This window comes from Oncorhynchus masou, chromosome 22 (assembly GCF_036934945.1).
Source record: "Oncorhynchus masou masou isolate Uvic2021 chromosome 22, UVic_Omas_1.1, whole genome shotgun sequence".
Classification (NCBI taxonomy): domain Eukaryota; kingdom Metazoa; phylum Chordata; class Actinopteri; order Salmoniformes; family Salmonidae; genus Oncorhynchus; species Oncorhynchus masou.
In genome coordinates this window covers 58,985,355-59,009,390 of record NC_088233.1, presented here as the reverse complement: position 1 = coordinate 59,009,390, position 24,036 = coordinate 58,985,355, and the positions used below count along the sequence as shown (strand labels likewise).

The window sequence follows — 24,036 nt, the reverse complement described above, 5'->3', positions numbered from 1 at the left end:
AATTTCTCTGTCCCCCCACTTCCCAGGTATCTGGTGTTAGAGCACGTCTCAGGGGGAGAGCTCTTTGACTACCTGGTAAAGAAGGGACGGTTAACACCCAAGGAGGCCAGGAAGTTCTTCAGACAGATCATCTCTGCACTGGACTTCTGCCATAGTCACTCCATATGGTAAGCACTTTCTATATTCATATTATCCTTAATTTCTTACTGAGAACCCTTTTGGTTCCAGGTAGAACCCTTTTGGGTTCCATTAGGATCCTTTCCACAGAAGGCTCTACATGGGACCCAAAATGGTTCTATGTGGAACTATAAAAGGTTCTCCCTTGAACCAAAAATGGTTATCCTTTGGGGACAGCAGAAAACCATTTTGGAACCCCTTTTTTCTAAAAGTGTATAGAATCAATATTTTAGTTGATTTTTCATCATTGGAGACATGATGTCTCAAAGGCCAATTGGAATGTCATAGGAAGAAGCAGTCCTTAGTCCAATGGGTGTTGTTGTTTGGTTGCTATCTGTGCCAGGGTTTGACCAGTCCTTTTCTTTTGATATCATGTTTCTTCAAATTTCTTCTTCAGTGGAAATGTACCCTAGAGGATCCTATTCCTCAAATTTTAAAGTGCTTTGGATATCATTACACATGTAAGGTGATAAAAACTAAAAGCAGATCTAGCAAACTCAGTGGAAATTGAAGGGCTCTCCAGAGGTAGCATGTGATCAGGTCTGGTGACTCGTATGTCTGTTATTTAACAATGAAGTAAGGTATGCAATCTTAAAAAAAACCAAAGGGTTCTTTGGAGGAGGAATAGGGTTCTACCAAGAACTGTTTTGATCTGAAGATTACTTTTTGGAAGACAATGGTTCTTTGTAAGGCAAACAGTTCTACCTAGAACATTTACATCCTAAGAACCATTTTTGGAGGAAAGGGTTATTGACTTATTATTTGAAAGGCAAGATGGATTCTTTAGATGGCAAGAAAGGTTCTACATAGAACCATATATCATATTTCCCAGGATGCTCTATTGCAGGGTGATTTTCTGTGTAATATATGTGTTTTTGTATGTACATTGATTGGTTGATACATTTTATGCTAAACAGTGATATTGTATACAACATGCATTTTTCCAATCTGTGAGTGGTTACTGAGATGGTTGTTCCAGTTTAAGTGATTGATGTTGTCTCACAATTCAATTCCCCTACCTTGGCATTCATTGTGAATCCGGGTTGGGGGGATTTATTAGATATCCTAATTCTGTCTGGGTGCCAGACATCACTTTGCCAGACATCACTTTGCAAGCCAGCATAATGTGACTTGCAGGCTTGATGTGGCATGTAAAGCAGGAGTTTTCTAACACCACTGGTTTGGGTATAACTAGGCCCTCAAAGAAAGGCTTTATGATGTATGTAATGTATTGTCATAAAGAAAACGACTTTTAAAGCTAATAAAGTGGGTGGAATCATACATAGAGGCTATTCAGACCTCTTGACTTTTTCCATATTTTGATATGTTACAACCTTATTCTAAAATGTATTAAATTGTTTTTTCCCCGCATCATCCTACACAAAACACCCCACAATGACAATGCAAAAACAGTTATTTTTTTTGCAAATGTATTAAACATAAAAAACTGAAATATCACATTTTACGTAAGTATTCAGACACTTAGTACTTTGTTGAATCACCTTTGGCGGCAATTACAGCCTTGAGCAATCTTGAGTATGACGCTTCAAGTTTGGAAAACTTTTATTTGTGGAGTTTCTCCCGTTCTTCTCTGCAGATCCTCTCAAGCTCTGTCAGGTTGGATGGGAAGTGTCGCTATACAGCTAATTTCAGGTCTCTCCAGAGATGTTCAATCAGGTTCAAATGCGGACTCTGACTGGGCCACTCAAGGACATTCAGAGACTTGTCCCGAAACCACACTTGCGTTGTCTAGGCTGTGTGCTTAGGGTTGTTGTCCTGTTGGAAGGTGAACCTTCGCCCCAGTCTGAGGTCCTGAGCGCTCTGGAGCAGGTCTTCATCAAGGATCCCTCTGTACTTTGTTCCATTCATCTTTGCTTCGATCCTAACTAGTCTCCCAGTCTCTGCCGCTGAAAGACATCCCCAAAGCATGATGCTGCCATCACCATGCTTCACCTTAGGGATGGTGCCAGTTTTCCTCCAGACGTCATGCTTGGTAATTAGGCCAAAGAGTTCAATCTTGGTTTCATCAGACCAGAGAATCTTGTTTTTCATTGTCTGAGAGTGAGCAGCATACCACCCAGCATCCCACTGCTGGCTTCCTTCTGAAGCTAAGCAGGGTTGGTACTGTTCAGTCCCTGGATGGGAGACCAGATTCTGCTGGAAGTGGTGTTGGAGGGCCAGTAGGAAGCACCCTTTCCTCTGGTCCAAAACAATATCCCAATCCCCCAGTGATTGGAGACATTACCCTGTGTAGGGTGCAGTCTTTTGGATGGGACATTAAACGGGTGTCCTGACTCTCTGTGGTCACTAAAGATCCCATGGCACTTATCGTAAGAATAGGGGTGTTAACCCTGGTGTACTGGCTAAATTCACAATCTGGCCTTCATACTATTATGGCCACCTAATCATCCCTAGCTTACCATTGGCACATTCGTCCTCTCCCCTGTAACTATTCCCCAGGTTTTTGTTGCAAATGAGAATGTGTGCTCAGTCAACTTACCTGGTAAAGTAAGGGTTAAATAAATGAGTCTTTAGGTGACTTTTGGCAAACTCCAAGTGGGCTGTCATGTGCGTTTTACTGAAGAGTGGATTCTATTTGGCCACTCTAACATAAAGGCCTGATTGATAGAGTGCTGCAAAGATCGTTGTCCTTCTGGAAGGTTCTCCCATCGCCACATAGGAACTCTGGAGCTCTGTCATAGTGACCATCGGGATCTTGGTCACCTTCCTGGCCAAGGCCCTTCTCCCCGGATTGTTCAGTTAGGCTAGGCGGCCAGCTCTAGGAAGAGTCTTGGCGGTTCCAAACTCTTGGGGACCTTCCATGCTGCTGAAATATTTTGCTACCCTTCCCCAGAGCTGTGTCTCGCACAATCCTGTCTCGGAGCTCTACGGATAATTCCTTCGACCTCATTGCTTGGTTTTTGCTCTTGACATGCACTGTCAACTGTGGTACCTTACATAGACAGGTGTGTGACTTTCCAAGTCTTGTCCAATCAATTGAATTTACCACAGGTGGTCTCCAATCAAGTTGTAGAATCATCTCAAGGATGTTCATTGGTATTGTGTGTAGATTAATCATGAACACTTTTAATTTTAAGGGAAGGGTCTTAAGGGAAGGGGTCTGAATACTTTCCGAATGCTTGATTTTCTTAAACATGTGTGCTTATGTATTAGCCATTGTTATGTTCATTTTGAGATCTTAACCTGTTGATGCTCTGGGGGCGCAATTTCATTTTTGGATGAAAAATGTTCCCGTTTTAAACAAGATATTTTGTCACAAAAAGATGCTCGACTATGCATATAATTGCTACCGTTCGAAAGAAAACACTCTGACATGTCCAGAAATACAAAGATCTTCTCTGTGCGTGCCCTAAAACGTGAGCTTCAGGCAAAACCAAGATGAGATGGCATCCAGGAAATGACAAGGATTTTTGAGGCTCTGTTTTTCAAGATCTCCTTATATGGCTGTGAACGCAAGAGGAATTAGTCAGCCCTTTCTGTCGTTTCCCCAAGGTGTCTGCAGCATTGTGACGTATTTGTGGGCAGATCATTGGAAGATTGACCATAACAGACCACATTTACCACGTGTCCGCCCGGTGTCCTGCGCCGAAATTGGTGCGCAAAAGTCACCTGCCAGTATTTTTCCATGGGACACAGAGAGGAAAGCAAGCTTCCACGAACTGCATGTCAATGAAGAGATATGTGAAAAAACACCTTGAGGATTGATTCCAAACAACGTTTGCCATGTTTGGTCGATATTATGTAGTTAATCCGGAAAAAGTTTCACGTTGTAGGTGACTGCATTTTCGGTTCGTTTCGGTAGCCAGACGCAATGTAGAAAACGGAACGATTTCTCCTACACACAGACGCTTTCAGGAAACACTGCGCATTTGGTATGTGACTGAGACTCTCCTCATTTAAACATCAGAAGCTCTTCAAAGGTAAATGATTTTATTTATTTGGTTATCTGGTTTTTGTGAAAATGTTGCGTGCTACATGCTACACAAAATGCTATGCTAGCTTTGCATACTCTTACACAAATTAGTCAATTTCTATGGTTCAAAAGCATATTTTAAAAATCTGAGATGACAGTGTTGTTAAGAAAAGGCTAAGCTTGAGAGCAAACGCATTATTTTAATTTTATTTGCGATTTTCAGAAATCGTTAACGTTGCGTTATGCTAATGAGCCTGAGGCTTTAGTCACGATCCCGGATCCGGGATGGGGAGTTTCAAGATTAAGGAACATCAGGTACTGCAGGAATGTCTACCAATGGCATATCCATGTTTTTGTGAGACGTTACACTGGTCACTCAAAACATTTATAAAGAATGTATGAAGTAGATGAGGAAATGCAGAAACACTTAAATAATGATAAGTACATGGTTTATAAAGACCTACATGAAACATCTTATGAATGATCTTGTTAATAATTATTAAATACTTCATATGATGTTTATAAATGTGTGAATAACTAGGTTACTAACATTTACAAATGAGGGAATAATTATTAATACATGTTGAATAAACTATTTATTAATCCATTATAAATGCTTTATTATCTGAAGTTATTACAATGTGCTACCAAATAAAGAATTGAAATACTGAGCTATATTGTATGTTCAAAACAATGAGGAAATTATATAATTTTATGCTAATAAGATTCCTCAGAGAATGACATTTTGTGAACAAGTATTTATTTTTTCACCTTGTGAGTATAATGCCCCTGAGCCTTCCGCAGAAAATGTTTTATGAGTTGGAGAACACATTTGGAGGGATCTTAGACCATTCCTCCATAGAGAATCCATCCAGATCATTGATTGAATTTCCCGGTACTGGGTAAAGTTCATGATGCCGTTTGCTTTGGCAAGGGCCCCAGGACCAATGGAAGCAAAATAGCCCCATAACATCAAAGATCCAACACCATATTTAACAATAGGTATGGGGTTATTTTCTGCTCATGTATTCTCATTTCGATGCTAAACCTACCACTGGTGTGCGTTGCCAAAGATCTCTATTTTCACGTCATCCAACAAATGTGGCACATGAAAATGGAGCACATGGAATTGCTTTGAGATGGTCCTACCATGGTTCATTAAACTATTAGATTTTTAATTTTAGGACTCCTTTTAGGTATAAAAACTAATATTAAAAAAATTATTCAAGGACATTTCCAGGACATATAAGAAAGCTCAATAAATATTTTTGTTATTTTGGACACAGAAATTGAACCCCTTATTTTTGATGGCACAAAACTACCTCCATACTTCCATTAGTTTGTATTGGTAACCTTCAGACGAGTCCTGTGACACTAGTGGGGGTTGTAGAGCAAAACTGTTCCTGAGAATCTGCCATTTCTATAGTGGGGTCATATTAGTTTGTAGGCCAGACGTCGGATGCTACAGACGTTTTCGTGAGGACACCGCTTTTTGGGATGTCTCATGGTCTGACAATCACAGTGTAATGGCGTTCTTCTTTAGTTGAAAGAGAGTCGGACCGAAATGCAGCGTGTAAGTTACTCATGTTTATTATGTGAAGACAAACGAACAAACTATACACGAATAACTAATAAATACAAAAATAACAAACATAACGTGAAACCAATTACAGCCTGACTGGTGCACACTACACAGAGACAGGAACAATCACCCACGAAATACAAAGCGAAAAGCAGGCTACCTAAATACGGTTCCCAATCAGCGACAACGAGAATCACCTGACTCTGATTGAGAACCGCCTCAGGCAGCCAACCTATTTAACACACACACACACACCCCTAATCAACTACAATCCCAAACACTACAAATCCCAATACGAAAATACAATACATAATAACCCCATGTCACACCCTGGTCTGACTAACTAATAAACTAAAACACAAAATACTAAGACCAAGGCGTGACAGAACCCCCCTAAGGTGCGGACTCCCGAACGCACCTCAAAACCATAGGGAGGGTCCGGGTGGGCGTCTGTCCATGGTGGCGGTTCCGGCAGCGCTGTAGAGGAGGAAAGCTCTAGAACCGCTGAACAGACGGGAGACTCCGACAGCGCAGGAGAGGGAGAAAGCGCTGGCTGGGCTGAACAGGCGAGGCGCACTGAAGGCCTGATGCGTGGTGCTGGCACTGGTGGTATTTGGCCGAGGACACGCACAGGAAGCCTAGTGCGGGGAGCTGCTACTGGAGGGCTGGGGTGTGGAGGTGGTTCTGGATAAACCGGACCGTGCAGGCGCACTGGAGCTCTTGAGCACCGAGCCTGCCCAACCTTACCTGGTTGAATACTCTCGGTTGCCCTGCCAGTGCTGTGAGGAGAAATAGCCCGCACTGGGCTATGTAGGCGAACCGGAGACACCGAGCGCAAGGCTGGTGCCATGTAAGCCGGCCCAAGGAGACACACTGGAGACCGGATGCGTAGAGCCGGCTTCATAGCATTAGGCTCGACGCTCAATCTAGCCCGGCTGATACACGGAGCTGAAATATACCACACCGGGCTATGCACCCGCACTGGGGACACCGTGCGCACCACTGCATAACACGGTGCCTGCCCGGTCTCTCTAGCCCCCCGGTACGCACAGGGAGATTGCGCAGGTCTCCTACCTGACGCAGCCATACTCCCTGATAGCCCCCCCCAAAAAAATTTTGGGGGCTGCTTTTCGGGCTTCCATCCACGTTGCCGTGCTGCCTCCTCATACTTGCGCCTCTCCGCTTTAGCCGCTTCTAATTCCTCCTTGGGGCGGCGATATTCACCAGGCTGAGCCCAGGGTCCTTCTCCGTCCAGTTCGTCTTCCCATGTCCATTCACCGAATAATTCCTCCTCCCTTTGCTGCTCCAGCTGTCGCTGCCTGTTAACACGCTGCTCCTGTTTGCGCTGCTCCTGCCTGTTGACACGCTGCTCGGTCCGAGTGTGGTGGGTGATTCTGTAACGGCGTTCTTCTTTAGTTGAAAGAGAGTCGGACCGAAATGCAGCGTGTAAGTTACTCATGTTTATTATGTGAAGACAAACGAACGAACTATACACGAATAACTAATAAATACAAAAATAACAAACAGAACGTGAAACCAATTACAGCCTGACTGGTGCACACTACACAGAGACAGGAACAATCACCCACGAAATACAAAGCGAAAACCAGGCTACCTAAATACGGTTCCCAATCAGCGACAACGAGAATCACCTGACTCTGATTGAGAACCGCCTCAGGCAGCCAACCTATTTAACACACACACACACCCCTAATCAACTACAATCCCAAACACTACAAACCCCAATACGAAAATACAATACATAATAACTCCATGTCACACCCTGGTCTGACTAACTAATAAACTAAAACACAAAATACTAAGACCAAGGCGTGACACACAGCTGTAGTTTGGCCACCTTCCACTGCAGATGCGGAAGGCCGTCATAGGCGGATGTAGTGGTTTGAAACAGAGCCCATGCACAAAAAACTGATATCTCTAGCTTATTCTGTTACTTAGATTGATGCACTGATGCGTCAATAGGATTCAACTAATTATCAACTGATTATCGTTGTGGAACAAACGTGGATCTGAAAAGATTACCCTCTTCCTCTATAGTGTGCAACAAATTCTAATTGATGAACAGCTGAAATTAGTATGACATCCTGGTAGTCAAACGTGATTTTCCTGTATTGTTTTACGATATTTCTACAATATGAAGTCAAAATAACACTGACATTGGTGAAATTATGAATGTCAGCCTGTTCAGGTGGAATGGAGTTTTTGGTCCACAGCATGACATCAAAATTTAATCTGATTATTCTGACCAATGACCAGTCAGCTTTTATTTGCATATGTATCCTCCTACTTTGAAGGTGTATGCAGAGTAGGCTCTAGAGTCAATCGTGGCTGTGTATGTAAATATATTTAAATTTGTATCAACTCTCGATCACGATCAGACTGAGCATATTAGGCTCAGTGTCAGGCCTTGGTCATTGTATTTTGTGTTTTCGTTATATATTTGTTCAGGCCAGGGTGTGACATGGGTTTATTGTGTTGTCGTATTGGGGTTTTGTAGTTATTGGGTTTGCGGCTGAGTAGGGGTGTTGCATAGGCTTGGCTGCCTGAGGCGGTTCTCAATCAGAGTCAGGTGATTCTCATTGTCTCTGATTGGGAACCGTATTTAGGTAGCCTGGGTTTCACTTTGTATTTCGTGGGTGATTGTTCCTGTCTCTGTGTAGTTTCACCAGATAGGCTGTACTTAGGTTTCACGTTCCGTTTTGTTGTTTTGTATTTTGTCTCAGTATTTTCATGTATTCGTCATTTGTTTCATTAAACAACATGAGTAACCAACACGCTGCATTTCGGTCCGACTCTCTTGCAACAAACGAAGAACGCCGTTATACTCATGGGGAAAAATTATATAAATTATATAGAAAATATATATATATTTGGATTTATTTTTATGAAAGCAACACAAACAGTAATGTATTAGCTATATAGTGATGATTAAAAAAATCTAATAAATGTTTCTAAATTTCACATACTATAAAACATTCTATTTTCACATACCCAAATTGGCTGCTATTTAGAACGTAATTAAGAATATTCGACTCCAACTTTTCTTTTAAACCACCTTCTTGCGCTAACATGTTTTTTTTAACTTACTGTCAAGCATGTAATAAATGACAAACATATTTGTTATATCTCAGGCTACCTTCAAGTTTCCCCTTTCTATTATATGTTAGCCCTAAAACCCTGTGTCCTGTAAGCCTGCTGTACTTCTGGGGGAAGGACAGTGTTCTGTTTTGGGAGTTGTCTAGCTCACAATAGGCACACTGTCCAGGGGTCCAAGCTATTATTTGCTGCTGGCATGTACAGGAGATATATACGTAGAGTGGGGAAGGCAGGGGGTAATGTAGAGAGAGGAAAGGGGGAGAGGGTGACAACAGTGGGGGAGTGGGCGATGAGTTGGCAGGGAAAAGGGGGAGGTACTGGGTAACAGAAAGAGGAGACAGGGAAGAGAGGAAGCTGTTACTGTACATTAAGAAAAAGGAGTGGGTGAGGGAAAAGTTATAAGAAGATGCAGAGAGGTGTGGGAGTACCCCAGACAGGCTGTGGATGGGTGGGCTTGATTAGGGGCTGCTCTAGGTCTGGCCTTAGGGAGATAGAGGGGATTTTGCTGGGGGTTGCGACTGTGTCTGCCTTTATGTCTGTCTATGAGAACCAGAGAACCTCTTATTTTCTCCCAGCAGCAGGCAGCTGTCAGCAACCTCAGTCTGAGACTCAGGCCCTGTTCGAATACTTCAGGAAAACATCCTTCCTTCCTACTTTCCTCAAGGTAATCACAGATGTAAATTGGTTGGATTGGTGGAAGTAATAGGGAGGTAACCTTGATTTAATCTATCCAATCACTTATCAGAAAGATTACAAGGACAGATTAATTTATAATCGAACAGGGCCTCAGCCTGAACCTGAGTCAAGTAGGGCCAAACAGCAGACATGAACAACAGACAGGGGAGGGAAGGGAGAGTGTCAGTTACTCTAACATCCCCGGGCCAATTGGATCTGCCTAGTGGTTGGGTCAAGGAGAAAACCAATTATTTATCTTTCCTCGATTCCTTGGGTGAACGTATTGTAGGAGAAAATCAGATGGCAGGTCGTCTGCTCCAATGTGTTTTGAGAAGGTGACAAAGAGGGAGGATGTGAGGAATCAAAAAATTAAACATTTAAATCACCTCTTGCGTCCTCGAGCCTCCTCCTCAAAGAGCATTGGAGTAGAAGATTCAGGGTCCCTCTCCTTGTAGTAATTGGAAGTTCGACTATTTTTACTGACTCTGAACTTTTGAAGTGCTTTAGTCAAACAAACAGATCTTTTGACATATTTCATTAATTTGAGTCAGTAATGCAGCATGCAGGACCCCAGAAATTGGAAAATGCTCTAGCTTTAGAAAACATTTTGTGATGCAATCTCTATTGCACTCCACACTGCCCTTTCACACCTGGACAAAAGGAACATCTTTGAGAATGCTATTCATTGACTACAGTTCAGCGTTCAACAAAATAGTTTTCTATGGGTTGAGATCTGGAGACTGGCTAGGCCACTCCAGGATCTATTTGAGAATGCTATTAATTGACTACAGCTCAGCGTTCAAAGCTCATCACTAAGCTAAGGACCCTGGGACTAAACACCTCCCTCTGCAAATGGATCCTGGACTTCCTGACGGGCCGCCCCCAGGTGGTAAGGGTAGGTAACAACACATCCGCCACGCTGATCCTCAACACGGGGGCCCCTCAGTGGTGTGTGATCAGTCCACTCTTGTACTCCCTGTTCACTCATGAATGCACGGCCAGGCACGACTCCAACACCAACATCATTAAGTTTGCTGATGACACAACAGTGACCATGATGAGACAGCCTATAGGGAGGAGGTCGGAGACCTAACCCTGTGGTGCAGGGACAACAACCTAGCCCTCAACATGATCAAGTCAAAGGAGATGATTGTGGACTACAGGAAAAGGAGGACTGGGCACGCCCCCATTCTCATCGGCGGGGTTGTAGTGGAGCAGGTTGAGAGCTTCAAGTTCCTTGGCCTCCACATCACCAACAACCTATCATGGTTCAAGCACACCAAGACAGTTGTGAAGAGGGCACGACAAAACCTATTCCCTCTCAGGAGACTGAAAAGTTTTGGCATGGGCCCTCAGATCCTCAAAAGGTTTTACAGCTGCACCATCAAGAGGATCCTGACTGTTATGGCAACAGCTCGGCCGCTGACCGCAGGGCACTACAGAGGGTGCTGCGTACAAGTTAGTACATCACTGGGACCAAGCTTCCTGCCATCCAGGACCTCTATACCAGGCGGTGTCAGAGGAAGGCCCTAAAAATGGTCAAAGACTCCAGCCACCCTAGTCATAGACTGTTCTCTCTGCGACCACACGGCAAGCGGTACCATACTGTGGGAAACATGGTCAGGTTAAAGAGAAGATTAAAATAATGATGATGATCATGCTTCATAAGGTGTATTTTTTCTCCTTGGTTTCTCTGTGGTTTCTTCTGCTCTTTTCTATATGGAGGTACTAAGGGTAGGTTCTCTCAATATTAATGGAGGAAGGGACAGGAATAAGAGGGCTTGGGTATTAGAAGTAATAAAACAGAGAAGGCTTAATGTAGTTTTCCTACAAGAGGAAAATGAGGTTGACTGGGTTATGTGGTGGGAGGGGCAGCATGTACTCAGTCATGATACTAATTTCAGTGCTGGGGTGGCAATCTTGTTTTCCTCAGGTTTAGAGGTGACTGTGGTATCTACAACAGAGATTTTCAAGGGTCGGGTTTTATTGGTCAAGGTGGATGTTATGTTTATATTTTTTATTTTTTATGTTTATGCTCCTAATGAGGGTACAGAGCGTATTGCTATATTTGATCAAATAAAGGAATCTTTAAGACAGTGTGATCAAGAGGGGTGTATGGTTTTAGGGGGTGACTGGAACTGTACAGTGGATTTTACTGTTGATCGCACCGCTGAAGAACCTCACATGCGGTCAGCCACTTGCCTGTCTGGCCGATTAACCTCTTGATACTCCCCACCCCGGATCCGGGATCGTGAATAAAACCTCAGGCTCATTAGGCTCAACGTTAACGATTTCTGAAAATCGCAAATAAAATGAAAATAATGCACCTGCTCTCAAGCTTAGCCTTTTCTTAACAACACTGTCATCTCAGATTTTCAAAATATGCTTTTGAACCATAGCAAATCACTAATTTGTGTAAGAGTATGCTAAGCTAGCTTAGCATTTTGAGTAGCATTTAGCACGCAACATTTTCACAAAAACCAGATAACCAAATAAATAAAATCATTTACCTTTGAAGACCTTCGGATGTTTTCAATGAGGAGACTCTCAGTTACATAGCAAATGTTCAGTTTTTCGTGAAAGAATCTTTGTGTAGGAGAAATCGCTCTGTTTTGTACATCACATTTGGCTACCGAAACGAACCGAAAATTCAGTCACCAAAACGTCAAACTTTTTCCGAATTAACTCCATAATATCGACCGAAACATGGCAAACGTTGTTTGGAATCAATCCTCAAGGTGTTTTTTCACATATCTCTTCATTGATATACAGTTCGTGGAAGCCTGCTTTCCCCTCAGAATCGCATGGAAAAATACCAGCAGCTGAAAAAGACGCACCAATTTCGACGGAGGACACCGGGCGGACACCTGGAAAATGTAGTCTCTTATGGTCAATCTTCCAATGATATGCCTACAAATACGTCACAATGCTGCAGACACCTTGGGGAAACGACAGAAAGGGTAGGCTCATTCCTCTCGCATTCACAGCCATATAAGTAGACAATGGAAAACGGAGCCTCAAAAATCCTGCTGGTTTCCTGGATGCCGTTTCATCTTGGTTTTGCCTGTAGCTCCCGTTCTAGGGCACCCACAGAGAATATCTTTGCAGTTCTGGAAACGTCAGAGTGTTTTCTTTCCAAAGCTATCAATTATATGCATAGTCGAGTATCTTTTTGTGACAAAATATTGCGCTTAAAACGGGCACGTCTTTTTATCCAAAAATGAAATAGCGCCCCCATAGCATCAAGAGGTTTTAACTGAGTTTGAGCTTTCTGATGTGTGGAGAGTAAGGAATGCAAAAGTTAGGCAGTACACATGGCTAAAAATTAATAAAGGTTGTGTCAGTGCAACAAGGTTAGACAGGTTGTATGTATCTGAGCAATACTATAGTAGGGTTGGAATGTGTGCCATTACTCCTGTGGGTTTCTCTGATCATCATATTGTTACTGTTGATATTCACTTGTCCTGTCCACGAAGGTCATCATCTTACTGGTATTTTAATTTTACATTGTTACATGATGTCATGTTTTGTGACAGGTTTGTTTTGGGAAAAATGGATGGTTATAAAAGGGAATTTTGAGTCCTTGAGACCATGGTGGGAGGTTGGGAAGGCCCAAATATGAGTATTCTGTCAACAGTATACTGCTCTGTCTCAAATTGATGTTAAAGAGACTATCAAGGCCCTTGAACAGGACATCAAATCTATTGAATTGAAGGTGCTCACTCAGAATGACCCTAGACTAGTCATGAACTTACAGGACAAGAGACATGAACTGAGGTCGTTTCTGCATGAAAGAGTGAAGGGTGCCTTGATTAGGTCTCGTTTCGCTTCCCTCAAGGATATGGATGCTCCTAGCTCTTTTTTTCAACCTAGGACAGTCGACATTTCAACGTAAACAGATGGTCTGCCTTCGTCTCCCTGATGGGAAAGTGACCACGGATGACATTGAAATGCGTCAAAATGCTGTGGATTTCTACTCTGCCCTCTATAAGGCGAAGGATTGTGACTCTCTGTGTACTGAACAGTTGTTACACGGTCTTCCTCAATTGGGACCTGAGCAGAGAGTCGCATTGGACTCTGACATTACACTGCAAGAGCTGTCCACAGCAGTTATGCAGCTCTCAAGAGGCCGAGCCCCTGGATGTATGGTTTACCATCTGAGTTTTATAAGCACTTTTGGGGGTCTATTGGGGAGGATTTTTATGAAGTGGTGTGTGAATCTATTCATGAGGGTTCTTTTCCTGTATCCTGTCAACGTGCGGTGCTTTCACTGTTGCCAAAAAAGGGGGATTTTGGCTCTCATAAAAAATTGGAGACCTGTTGCTTTGCTGTGCGCTGAATACAAAATTGTTTCTAAATGTCTCTGAAACAGGTTGAAAAAGTATCTGGGATTGTTGATCCACAAGGACCAGTCCTACTGTGTACCTGATCGCTCTATTGTTGTCAACTTGTTTCTGATAAGAGATGTTTTAGACATTTGTAAACTGTCTGATGTAAATGTGGGTTTACTTTCTTTGGATCAGGAGAAGGCTTTTGATCGTGTGGACCACCACTACTTGTTTAAAACAATGAAAGCCTTTGGGTTTGGGGATGTTTTTTTGTCTTGGATGAATTTACACTATGCTCGGGCCTCATGTATGGTGAAGATGGGTGGTGGTTTGAGTTGCCCTATCCCTGTCCAAAGGGGCATCAGGCAGGGATGCCCAATTTCAGGGCAGTTATATAGTCTGGCGATTGAACCAATGCTTTGTTTTTTAAGAGCGAAACTTACTGGTTTCTCTGTGCCAGGTGTAATGAAGGAGATCCCACGATAGCACTGTCTGCGTATGCAGATGACGTGATAGTTTTTATTACAGGGGGTGAGCATGTTAAGGTTTTCTCAAACGCTTTAAAGGTGTATGAGGGGGCCTCCTCAGCTAGAGTCAATTGGGGAAAGAGTGAAGTGCTGTGGGCAGGTCGGCATCAAACGGGGTCTGTTCCACAGTTACCAGGGGGGCTTCAGTGGGGCAGAGATGGGATGAAGACTTTCGGGGGTTTTCTAGGCTCTGATGTCTTTCAGAAAAACAACTGGGAGGGTGTAGCGGAGAAAGTGTGTGCCAGACTGTCAAGGTGGAAATGGGTGCTGCCCCAACTGTCTTATAGGGGAAGGGTCCTGGTAGCTAATAATCTTGCTGCCTCTACCCTGTGGCACAGACTAATGATTTTGCAGCCACCAAAGGGTCTGATACAAGAGCTTCAGAGGACCCTTTTCAATTTCTTCTGGTCTGGACAACACTGGATTAAAGCTGCAGCCCTGTACCTGCCACTACACGAGGGTGGGCAAGGCCTGGTGAACATTTCCTCTAGAATCATGGCTTTCCGGCTCCAAGCAGCCCAGAGATTATTGTACAGAGACGGTTCTAGCTGGGTCGAAATAGCCTACATATTGATGAAGAGAGCAGGCTGTTTGGGCTTAGACAAGCACTGTTTCCTCTTAAAGCTGGAGGGGGGTGATTTGCCTGGCCTGACTCCATTTTATGAGTCTGTTATGCAGGCTTGGAGAGTCCTTGTCAAGTCCCGTAAGGCCAGCACGCCACCAGGGATGTGGCTTTTTGAAGAGCCTCTTTTTCACAACACTGCCATCCAGTCCCGTGTTCTGGGTTCAGCCAGCCTACGTTCATGCCTGTTAGGCGTGGGGTGTACCAAGCTGGGTCATCTGAGGCGGAGCAGGAGCAGATCATTGGAGGAGCTGGGAGAAAGAGCGGGGATCCGATCATCTCTCCTACTGAGGAAGGTCGACGCTGATGTCTGTGACTCCTTGCCAGTGCTTCATCTGCAATATGTGACTGACACTTCCAATTCTGATTGGTGGAAGGAGGGTCTGGATTATGTGTTCCCTGCACTGATTGTTAGTGCTGCGATGGGGGCATTCGAGGAAGATGTGGGGATGCTGCTTTCCTTCGATACCCCGGACCTGGAGAAGTTCAAGGAGGTGGGAAAGAAGGCCATGTACAGAATATGTGTAAAGGTGTCCCATGCCTCTTCCCTGGAAGGGGTAAAATCGACGAGGTGGGCGGGTGTGCTTGGTCTAGATGCCTCTCCAAAAGGCTGCTGGCGATAAATTATACAAACTGCGTATTGATAAGAGGACAGCTGACCTCCAATGGAGGATAATACATGGAGCTATAGCCACCAACATGCATCTGGTACACCTGGACCCTACTGTTGGGGTGCGGTGTCCATTCTGTGCTGAGTCTGAATCTCTGGCACATCTGTGTTTACTGTGTCCCAGGTTGGTCGGGATGATTGAACTGATCACTGATTGGTTCTCAACGTTGGGAGAGGTTTTCTCTTCCCAACTGTATATATTTGGGCTCAAGTACAGGTTCAGTCAAAAGGGTGTAGTTGTGTTGCTTAATTTTGTGTTAGGAACAGCAAAATTAGCGATATGGAAGACCCGAAAGAACAGTATTCGGGGACAGGGGTCTGTGGATGTGGTGGGAATGCTGGAGGGAATGTTGGCGGCGAGACGAAGGGTTGAGTTTGCCTATTATAAACTTGTCAACAATATTGATCTGTTTTTGAGTATATGGTGTATTCAGAGGCTGTTGTGTTTAGTTACTGTGGAGGAGGAATTGGAGTTGTGTTTTTAATTGATGTGTAACTGGTTTTGTATGAGTATTTATTGTGTGGTGGGCCCCCAGACCCAATAAAGATTATTTAAATCTCTCTCTCTCTTCTTCCTTCCACCTCCCACCATTGACTCCATATTGAGCCAATCTATGGTGGCTTTGTCCTTGGGTGGTAGCTAGGTAAAGCAATGCTCACTTTATTGACAGCGGAGGTTTATGTCCTATCATCATTATCTCTAATAGGCCTCAGTGCTACATAATGGGAAATCATTTCCCCCTGTTGTTTCCTTCCCCCTTCCTTATCTTCCTTCTTCCAGAACGCCTGTTAGGGCATCAAGGTGAAACACATGGAGGATGAGTGGTGGTTGAATGGAGAGATGCCAGGGAGGGAAGTTAGAGGGGTTATTGTAGGGGGAGGAGGGAAGATAGAGTTGGTAATTGGATTTTGTGTAAGTAGGAGTACAAGGACAGGTTGGGAGTCTGGTTGGGTGGAGGAATTGGGAGACAGGTTTACATGGAAGAGATGATGAGGAAGTGATCCTCTGCACGGAGCACAAAACAAGACAGAGAGAAGGGCTGAAGGTTAACCAAATGTATCAATAAAAAAGGAAGTAGCCTAATTTATTAAATTACCACAATGATGATACTGACCAGTGGCACACAGTGACATTGAAACACCAACCAACTCTAGCTGTAACTGCAAGCTTAGGTCCACTCTCCTTGCTTCCATTTTATTTTAACACAAGAGAAGAGTCTATCCTGGTCCCAGATCTATTAGTGTTGTCATGCCAACTCAGTGTGACATTGACCATGCACAAACAGCTCTGGAACCAGGCTAAAGAGTCTTGCCACTCGTTCACTCAATCTCCTGCTCCCCTGACAGCTCATCCTCCTGTTTATACTCTTTGAGTCTTTGTGGAGAGGCTTTTGATAGCTCCTCTCATTCCCTCTAATCAAGCTCTGATTCCCTCTACATTGAAAAGAGAGCCTGTGTGGCATGTACTGTATACAGGATGGCTTCAGTCAGACAGCTAGCGCTAGGATTGCAAAATTCTGGTAACTTTACCAACATTTCTAGGTTTTCCAGAAATCCTGGTTTGAGGACTCAGGATTTCCTGCTTGTTCCCTCCTAATTCCGTGAATCTTCCAACCAGGATTTCTGGAAAACCTGGGAATTTTGGTAAAGTTCCAAGAATTTTGCAACCCTACAAGCACGCTGACTGATTGATCTGACTAGCTGGCTGGTGGTCCTCTTAAGCAAGATAGTGTTTGAAGATTGGCTAATATTGTGGGTTAAATGGCTCAATATAAATTCAGAAAAAAATAAACGTCCCGGTCTTTCAAAGTTCATTCGTAAAAATCCAAATAACTTCACAGATCTTCATTGTGAAGGGTTTAAACACTGTTTCCCATGCATGTACAATGACCCATAAACAATTAAAGAACATGCACCTGTGGAACGGTTGTTAAGACACCAACAGCTTACAGATGGTAGGCAATTAAGGTTACAGTTATGAACCGAGGACACTAAAGAGTCCTTTCTACTGACTCTGAAAAACACCAAAAGAAAGATGCCCAGGGTCCCTGCTCATCTGTGTGAACGTGCCTTAGGCATGCTGCAACGAGGCATGAGGACTGCAGATGTGACCAAGGTAATAAATTGCAATGTCCGTACTGTGAGACGCCTAAGACAGCGCTACGTGGGTTGCTGATATGAAAGACAAGCACCCTACACATCGTGCCAATAGAGTTAACTTCTTGCGTCAAGCAATCCCGGATCCGGGATCCTATTTATAGCCTAAAGCTCATTAGCATAACGCAACGTTAACTATTCATGAAAATCGCAAATGAAATGAAATAAATATATTTGCTCTCAAGCTTAGACTTTTGTTAACAACACTGTCATCTCAGATTTTCAAAATATGCTTTTCAACCATAGCTAAACAAGCATTTGTGTAGGAGTATTGATAGCTAGCATAGCTATAAACCTAGAATTCAGCCAGCAACATTTTCACAAAAACTAGAAAATCATTCAAATAAAATCATTTACCTTTGAAGAACTTCAGATGTTTTCAATGAGGAGACTCTCAGTTAGATAGCAAATGTTCAGTTTTTCCCCAAAAATATTATTTGTGTAGGACAAATCGCTCCGTTTTGTTAACGTTTGGCTATGAAAAAAAACTGTATCCAGTTATAGCATCAAGCTCATTAGCATAACGTAACGTTAACTATTTATGAAAATCGCAAATTATTATTATTCTTTTTTTAACCTTTATTTTACTAGGCAAGTCAGTTAAGAACGAATTCTTATTTTCAATGATGGCCTAGGAACATTGGGTTAACTGCCTGTTCAGGGGCAGAACGACAGAACCTTGTCAGCTCGGGGATTTGAACTTGCAACCTTCCGCAACCTTCTGGTTACTAGTCCAATGCTCTAACCACTAGGCTACCCTGCCAAAATGAAATGAATGTGCTAGCTCTCAAGCTTAGCCTTTTCTTAACAACACTCATCTCAGATTTTCAAAATATGCTTTTGAACCATAGCAAAACAAGCATTTGTGTAAGAGTATTGATAGCTAGCGTAGCATTTAGCGTAGCATTTAGCGGGCAACATTTGCACAAAAACCAGAAAAGGATTCAAATAAAATAATTTACCTTTGAAGAACTTCGGATGTTTTCAATGAGGAGACACAGTTACATAGCAAATGTTCAGTTTTTCCTGAAATATTCTTTGTGTAGGAGAAATCGCTCCGTTTTGTACATCACGTTTGGGTACCAAAAAAAAACAAAAATTTAATCATCAAAATGGCGAACTGTTTTCCAAATTAACTCCATAATATCGACTTAAACACGGCAAACGCTGTTTAGAATCAATCCTCAAGGTGTTTTTCACATATCTCTTCATTGATATCGTTCGTGGTGGTCTACTTTCTCCAGTGAATCGCTTGGAAAAAGACGTGCAGTTTAAGATGACGCACCAATTTCGACCGAGGACACCGGGCGCACACCTGGCAAATGTAGTCTCTTATGGTCAATCTTCCAATGATATGCCTACAAATACGTCACAATGCTGCAGACACCATGGGGAAACGATAGATCGGGCAGGCTCATTCCTTGCGCATTCACAGCCATATAAGGAGACAATGAAAAACAGAGCCTCAAAAATCCTGCTCATTTCCTGGTTGAAGTTTCATCTTGGTTTCGCCTGTAGCATCAGTTCTGGGGCACTCACAGACAATATCTTTGCAGTTTTGGAAACGTCAGTGTCCTCTTTCCAAAGCTGTCAATTATATGCATAGTCAAGCATCTTTTTGTGACAAAATATTGCGCTTAAAACGGGCACGTTTCTTTTATCCAATAATGAAATAGCGCCCCCATAGATGTAACAGGTTAAACCACTTGGTGGGATTTGTAAAATGACTCATAGACAACTAGCTCTCACAGTCTCATGCCAGAATTAGACCTTCATCTTCGTTTCTCAAACGTAAAATTTCAAAATGCTTAAAGTTAAGTTTGGGCATGAACTCGTCGACAATCGAAACCTACTTGAAGGTAACAGCACTCCCTGTTGCCCATAGGGTCCGGTTTCCACATCATCTCCCAATGTCCTCAGACACGGATGGACGTCGAATACTGACTTGTAATCAAGGGTGACCTGGCTGCATATAGCGAGGATCGCTACAACATGTACCAATGCTAATTCCATGTAAATCATATAGCCTAATACGCTATGCTTACTACAAGCCAGCTGAGGATTCTTATAACAATAGAATATAAATAGAATACAATACAAAATGATTGTCGATTGGTTAGAACAGAAATGTAACACCCCCAGATATACACACACATTGAGAGGCACAGGGTCAGCAGCAGTGCAGCACCTCTGGATGGAGAGTAATTGTGGGGGGTTAAGTGCTTTGCTCAGGGGCACAACGGCAGGAGATGGTACATGGGATCGGAGACTTGCAGCATCCCAGCTGCCATTTCAGTTCCATTCCCATCAACATTGCTCTAATCTCCAGCGGCATGTGAACCTAGCAAAACCTAGAAAACTCATCAAGAGGTTTGGATCTCTTGGCGTAGGGGATAAAGGGTTGGTTTGACAGTCATTTGACCTGGGTTTGAGTCACAATTGGGAGTACCCGGGAATTCATTGTCGGCATTTCTAGAACACCTGATCCCATAGGTACAGAGGTGAGCAGACTTGGTTTGAGATTTAGAACCCTAATACCTGCGTCATATTCCCACTAAAAGTTCAAAGAAAATGAGAGGGAACCTACAATAAAACATTGTGGATAATTTAATGTTTGGAGCCAACATCGAGAATGGTTAGCCAACACTGAGTACAGTGTCAATGACCGTGGGTTCACCAAAGTTAGATTGAGTTACAGTATATTCAAGCGCTGGAATTGTATAGCTTGATTAACAACACCTCTCTACAGATGACAAACGACTGGGAGAGCTATCCACGGTGCTGTGTGAGGGATATTATAGTGGTCGAGGTGCTCTAATGTGTCAGGGAGACTTTAATTACCTATTATGGGATGTCACTGTCCTGACTGATAATACAACACCCACATGCAATTTGTCCAGTCTTGGGATAGATCTGTCTTTAGGCCTGTTTTATTGCAATGTAGACGGTGTGTGTGTGTGTGTGTGTGTTCATTTTAGACTTCTGTGATGCTCTTCTATGTGTGTGTATCGTTTGTGTTGGGGAAACAGGTAGGTATACCGTTTTACAGCATGATATAGAGGGTGTTTATGCAGGCAACGTTGACTTTGACTATTCAGGTTTTTACAGTGTTGTTTAGTCTCTGTCTGATTAGGGTGGGTACTAAAGTTTATTTAGATTTGTAGTATATCACTTACAGTGAGGAAAAAAAGTATTTGATCACCTGCTGATTTTGTACATTTGCCCACTGACAAAGAAATTATCAGTCTATAATTTTAATGGTAGGTTTATTTGAACAGTGAGAGACAGAATAATAATTTAAAAAATCCAGAAAAACACCTCAACACTGTTATAAATTGATTTGCATTTTAATGAGGGAAATAAGTATTTGACCCCCTCACAATCAGAAAGGTTTCTGGCTCCCAGCTGTCTTTTATACAGGTAATGAGCTGAGATTAGTAGCACACTCTTAAAGGGAGTGCTCCTAATCTCAGTTTGTTACTTGTATAACAGACACCTGTCCACAGAAGCAATCAATCAATCAGATACCAAACTCTCCACCATGGCCAAGACCAAAGAGCTCTCCAAGGATGTCAGGGACAAGATTGTAGACCGACACAAGGCTGGAATGGGCTACAAGACCATCGCCAAGCAGCTTGGTGAGAAGGTGACAACAGTTGGTGCGATTATTCGCAAATGGAAGAGACACAAAATAACTGTCAATCTCCCTCAGCCTGGGACTCCATGCAAGATCTCACCTCGTGGAGTTGCAATGATCATGAGAACGGTGAGGAATCAGCCCAGAACTACACAAGAGGATCTTGTCAATGATCTCAAGGCAGCAGGGACCATAGTCACCAAGAAAACAATTGGTAATACACTACTCCGTGAAGGACTGAAATCATGCAGCGCCCACAAGGTCCCCCTGCTCAAGAAAGCACATTTACATGCCCGTCTGAAATTTGCTAATGAACATCTGAATGATTCAGAGGACAACTAGGTGAAAGTGTTTTCGTCAGATGAGACCAAAATGGAGCTCTTTGGCATCAACTCAACTCGCCGTGTTTGGTGGAGGAGGAATGCTGCCTATGACGCCAAGAACACCATCCCCACCGTCAAACATGGATGTGGAAACATTATGCTCTGGGGGTGTTTTTCTGCTAAGGGGACATGACAACTTCACTACATCAAAGGGACGATGGACGGGGCCATGTACTGTCAAATCTTGGGTGAGAACCTCCTTCCCTCAGCCAGGGCATTGAAAATGGGTCGTGGATGGGTATTCCAGCATGACAATGATCCAAAACACACAGCCAAGGCAACAAAGGAGTGGCTCAAGAAGAAGCACATTAAGGTCCTGGAGTGGCCTAGCCAGTCTCCAGACCTTAATCCCATAAATATGTAGAGGGAGCTGAAGGTTCGAGTTGCCAAACGTCAGCCTCGAAACCTTAATGTCTTGATTAAGGTTTTGAGGCTGACATTTGGCAACTCGAACCTTCAGCTCCCTCTACATCTGCAAAGAGGAGTGGGACAAAATCCCTCCTGAGATGTGTGCAAACCTGGTGGCCAGAACCAAGAAACATCTGACCTCTGATTGCCAACAAGGGTTTTGCCACCAAGTACTAAGTCATGTTTTGCAGAGGAGTCAAATACTTATTTCCCTCATTAAAATGCAAATAAATGTAAAACATTTGACAAGCTTTTTTCTTGATTTTTTTGTTGTTATTCTGTCTCTCACTATTTAAATAAACCTACCATTAAATTATAGACTGATAATTTCTTTGTTAGCGGGCAAACATACAAAATAAGCAGGGGATCAAATACTTTTTTCCCTCACTGTACAGATGCAGTAAAGATTGAAGGGTATTCTTACTTTTAAAACACATTTAACATTTTGTTCAGTCTAGGCTGTTATTTAGCCATATAGTTTACAATAATAATATGCTGTAAACAAAACAACCAATCACTCTCACAAATCTTTGACTTCAATTGCTGAAAATAAGACATTAAACTGTATGGGTAATTACAATGTTATTTCCATTACAAAGTATTTTAACTATGCAATATAAAACCGACTATCATAATCCGACTATCATAATGCACCAAATAGATACATTAAAACAGATGAGCTGTGCTACAACTCTGGTTTTATGAATGAAGCACGATCCAGCTAACACAGAACGTTCCTGTAATGTCCCCTACAAGTTGCCCTTTGGTTGACGAAAAAAGGTTCCCTGACTGTTCTTGGAATGATAATGTGTTAGCTGGGAAAAGTTCTGACAGCAGAATGAATCCCCTCGAGGATTCACCCCAGCCAGAAATTATGTCATAGGAGGATAAACGTCCATTTTGATGAGCCACTCTTCAAAGAGATTTGTCAGGCAGTCATGGGAGCCATTGTTGCTCCCTCTATCATTAGCCCAGGAAAAGATTAAAGCACTTCCATGACACCCTGACATCCTGTCCTGTGGCAGTATCTCTCACCATCTCTCTGATCTCGGCAAAGATACATATCTGTTTAAAGTATCGAGACCAGCTAAGATGAAGAGAGAGAGGGAGAGAAAGAGAGAGAGAGTGTGTGTGCACATGCGTGCTTGCGTTTGCATGGGCCTGTGTTTGTACTTGAGTGTGTTTTGTGCATGTGCCGCACACATACAGTCAGACAGCTCTCAGCTGTGGCTTGGCAGACATCCTCACAGCAGAACAGTATGATGTCGTGTCAGGAAAAATGCTAACCAGGAAGATGCTAAACGGATGATCAAGAAACGGCTCACTGCCTTTGAAAGTTCTCACATCAAAATGTCTCTTTAACCTCAAGATCACATCATCCAACACTGTGGCCACTCAATCCCAGTCGTAAAGGGATTCAACATCTGCTGCCGAATACTTTTAGACTTTTACTCAAGTACTATTTTACTAGATAACTTTCACTTTTACTTGAGTAACTTTTTATTAAAAAGGAATCTCTACTTTTACTCAAGTATGACAATAGGATACTTTTCCACCACTGAGCCTTGAGACATGCATTGTGTATGTGTGCAATTCAGAGGGTGAATGGGCAAGACAAAAGATTTAAGTGCCTTTGAATGGGGTATGCTAGTAGGTGCTATGTGCACAGGTTTGTGTCAAGAACTGCAACACTTCTGGATTTTGCACACTGAACAGTTTCCTGTGTGTATCAAGTATGGTCCACCACCCACATGACATCCAGCCAACTTGACACAACTGTGGGAAGCATTGGAGTCTCTCTCCCTGTCTGTCTTAAGGC

At 43.0% G+C, this 24,036-nt stretch overlaps 1 protein-coding gene across 1 annotated transcript in view; it reads left to right on the top strand.

Annotated features, from left to right (window-relative positions):
• brsk2a (BR serine/threonine kinase 2a) overlaps positions 1-24,036 on the top strand; it is a 557,365-nt gene that overhangs the window by 408,703 nt on the left and 124,626 nt on the right. Inside the window, exon 4 of the mRNA XM_064930639.1 lies at positions 27-167. Within this exon, the coding sequence (XP_064786711.1) occupies positions 27-167 (141 nt within the window). The remainder of the gene's footprint in view (positions 1-26; positions 168-24,036) is intronic.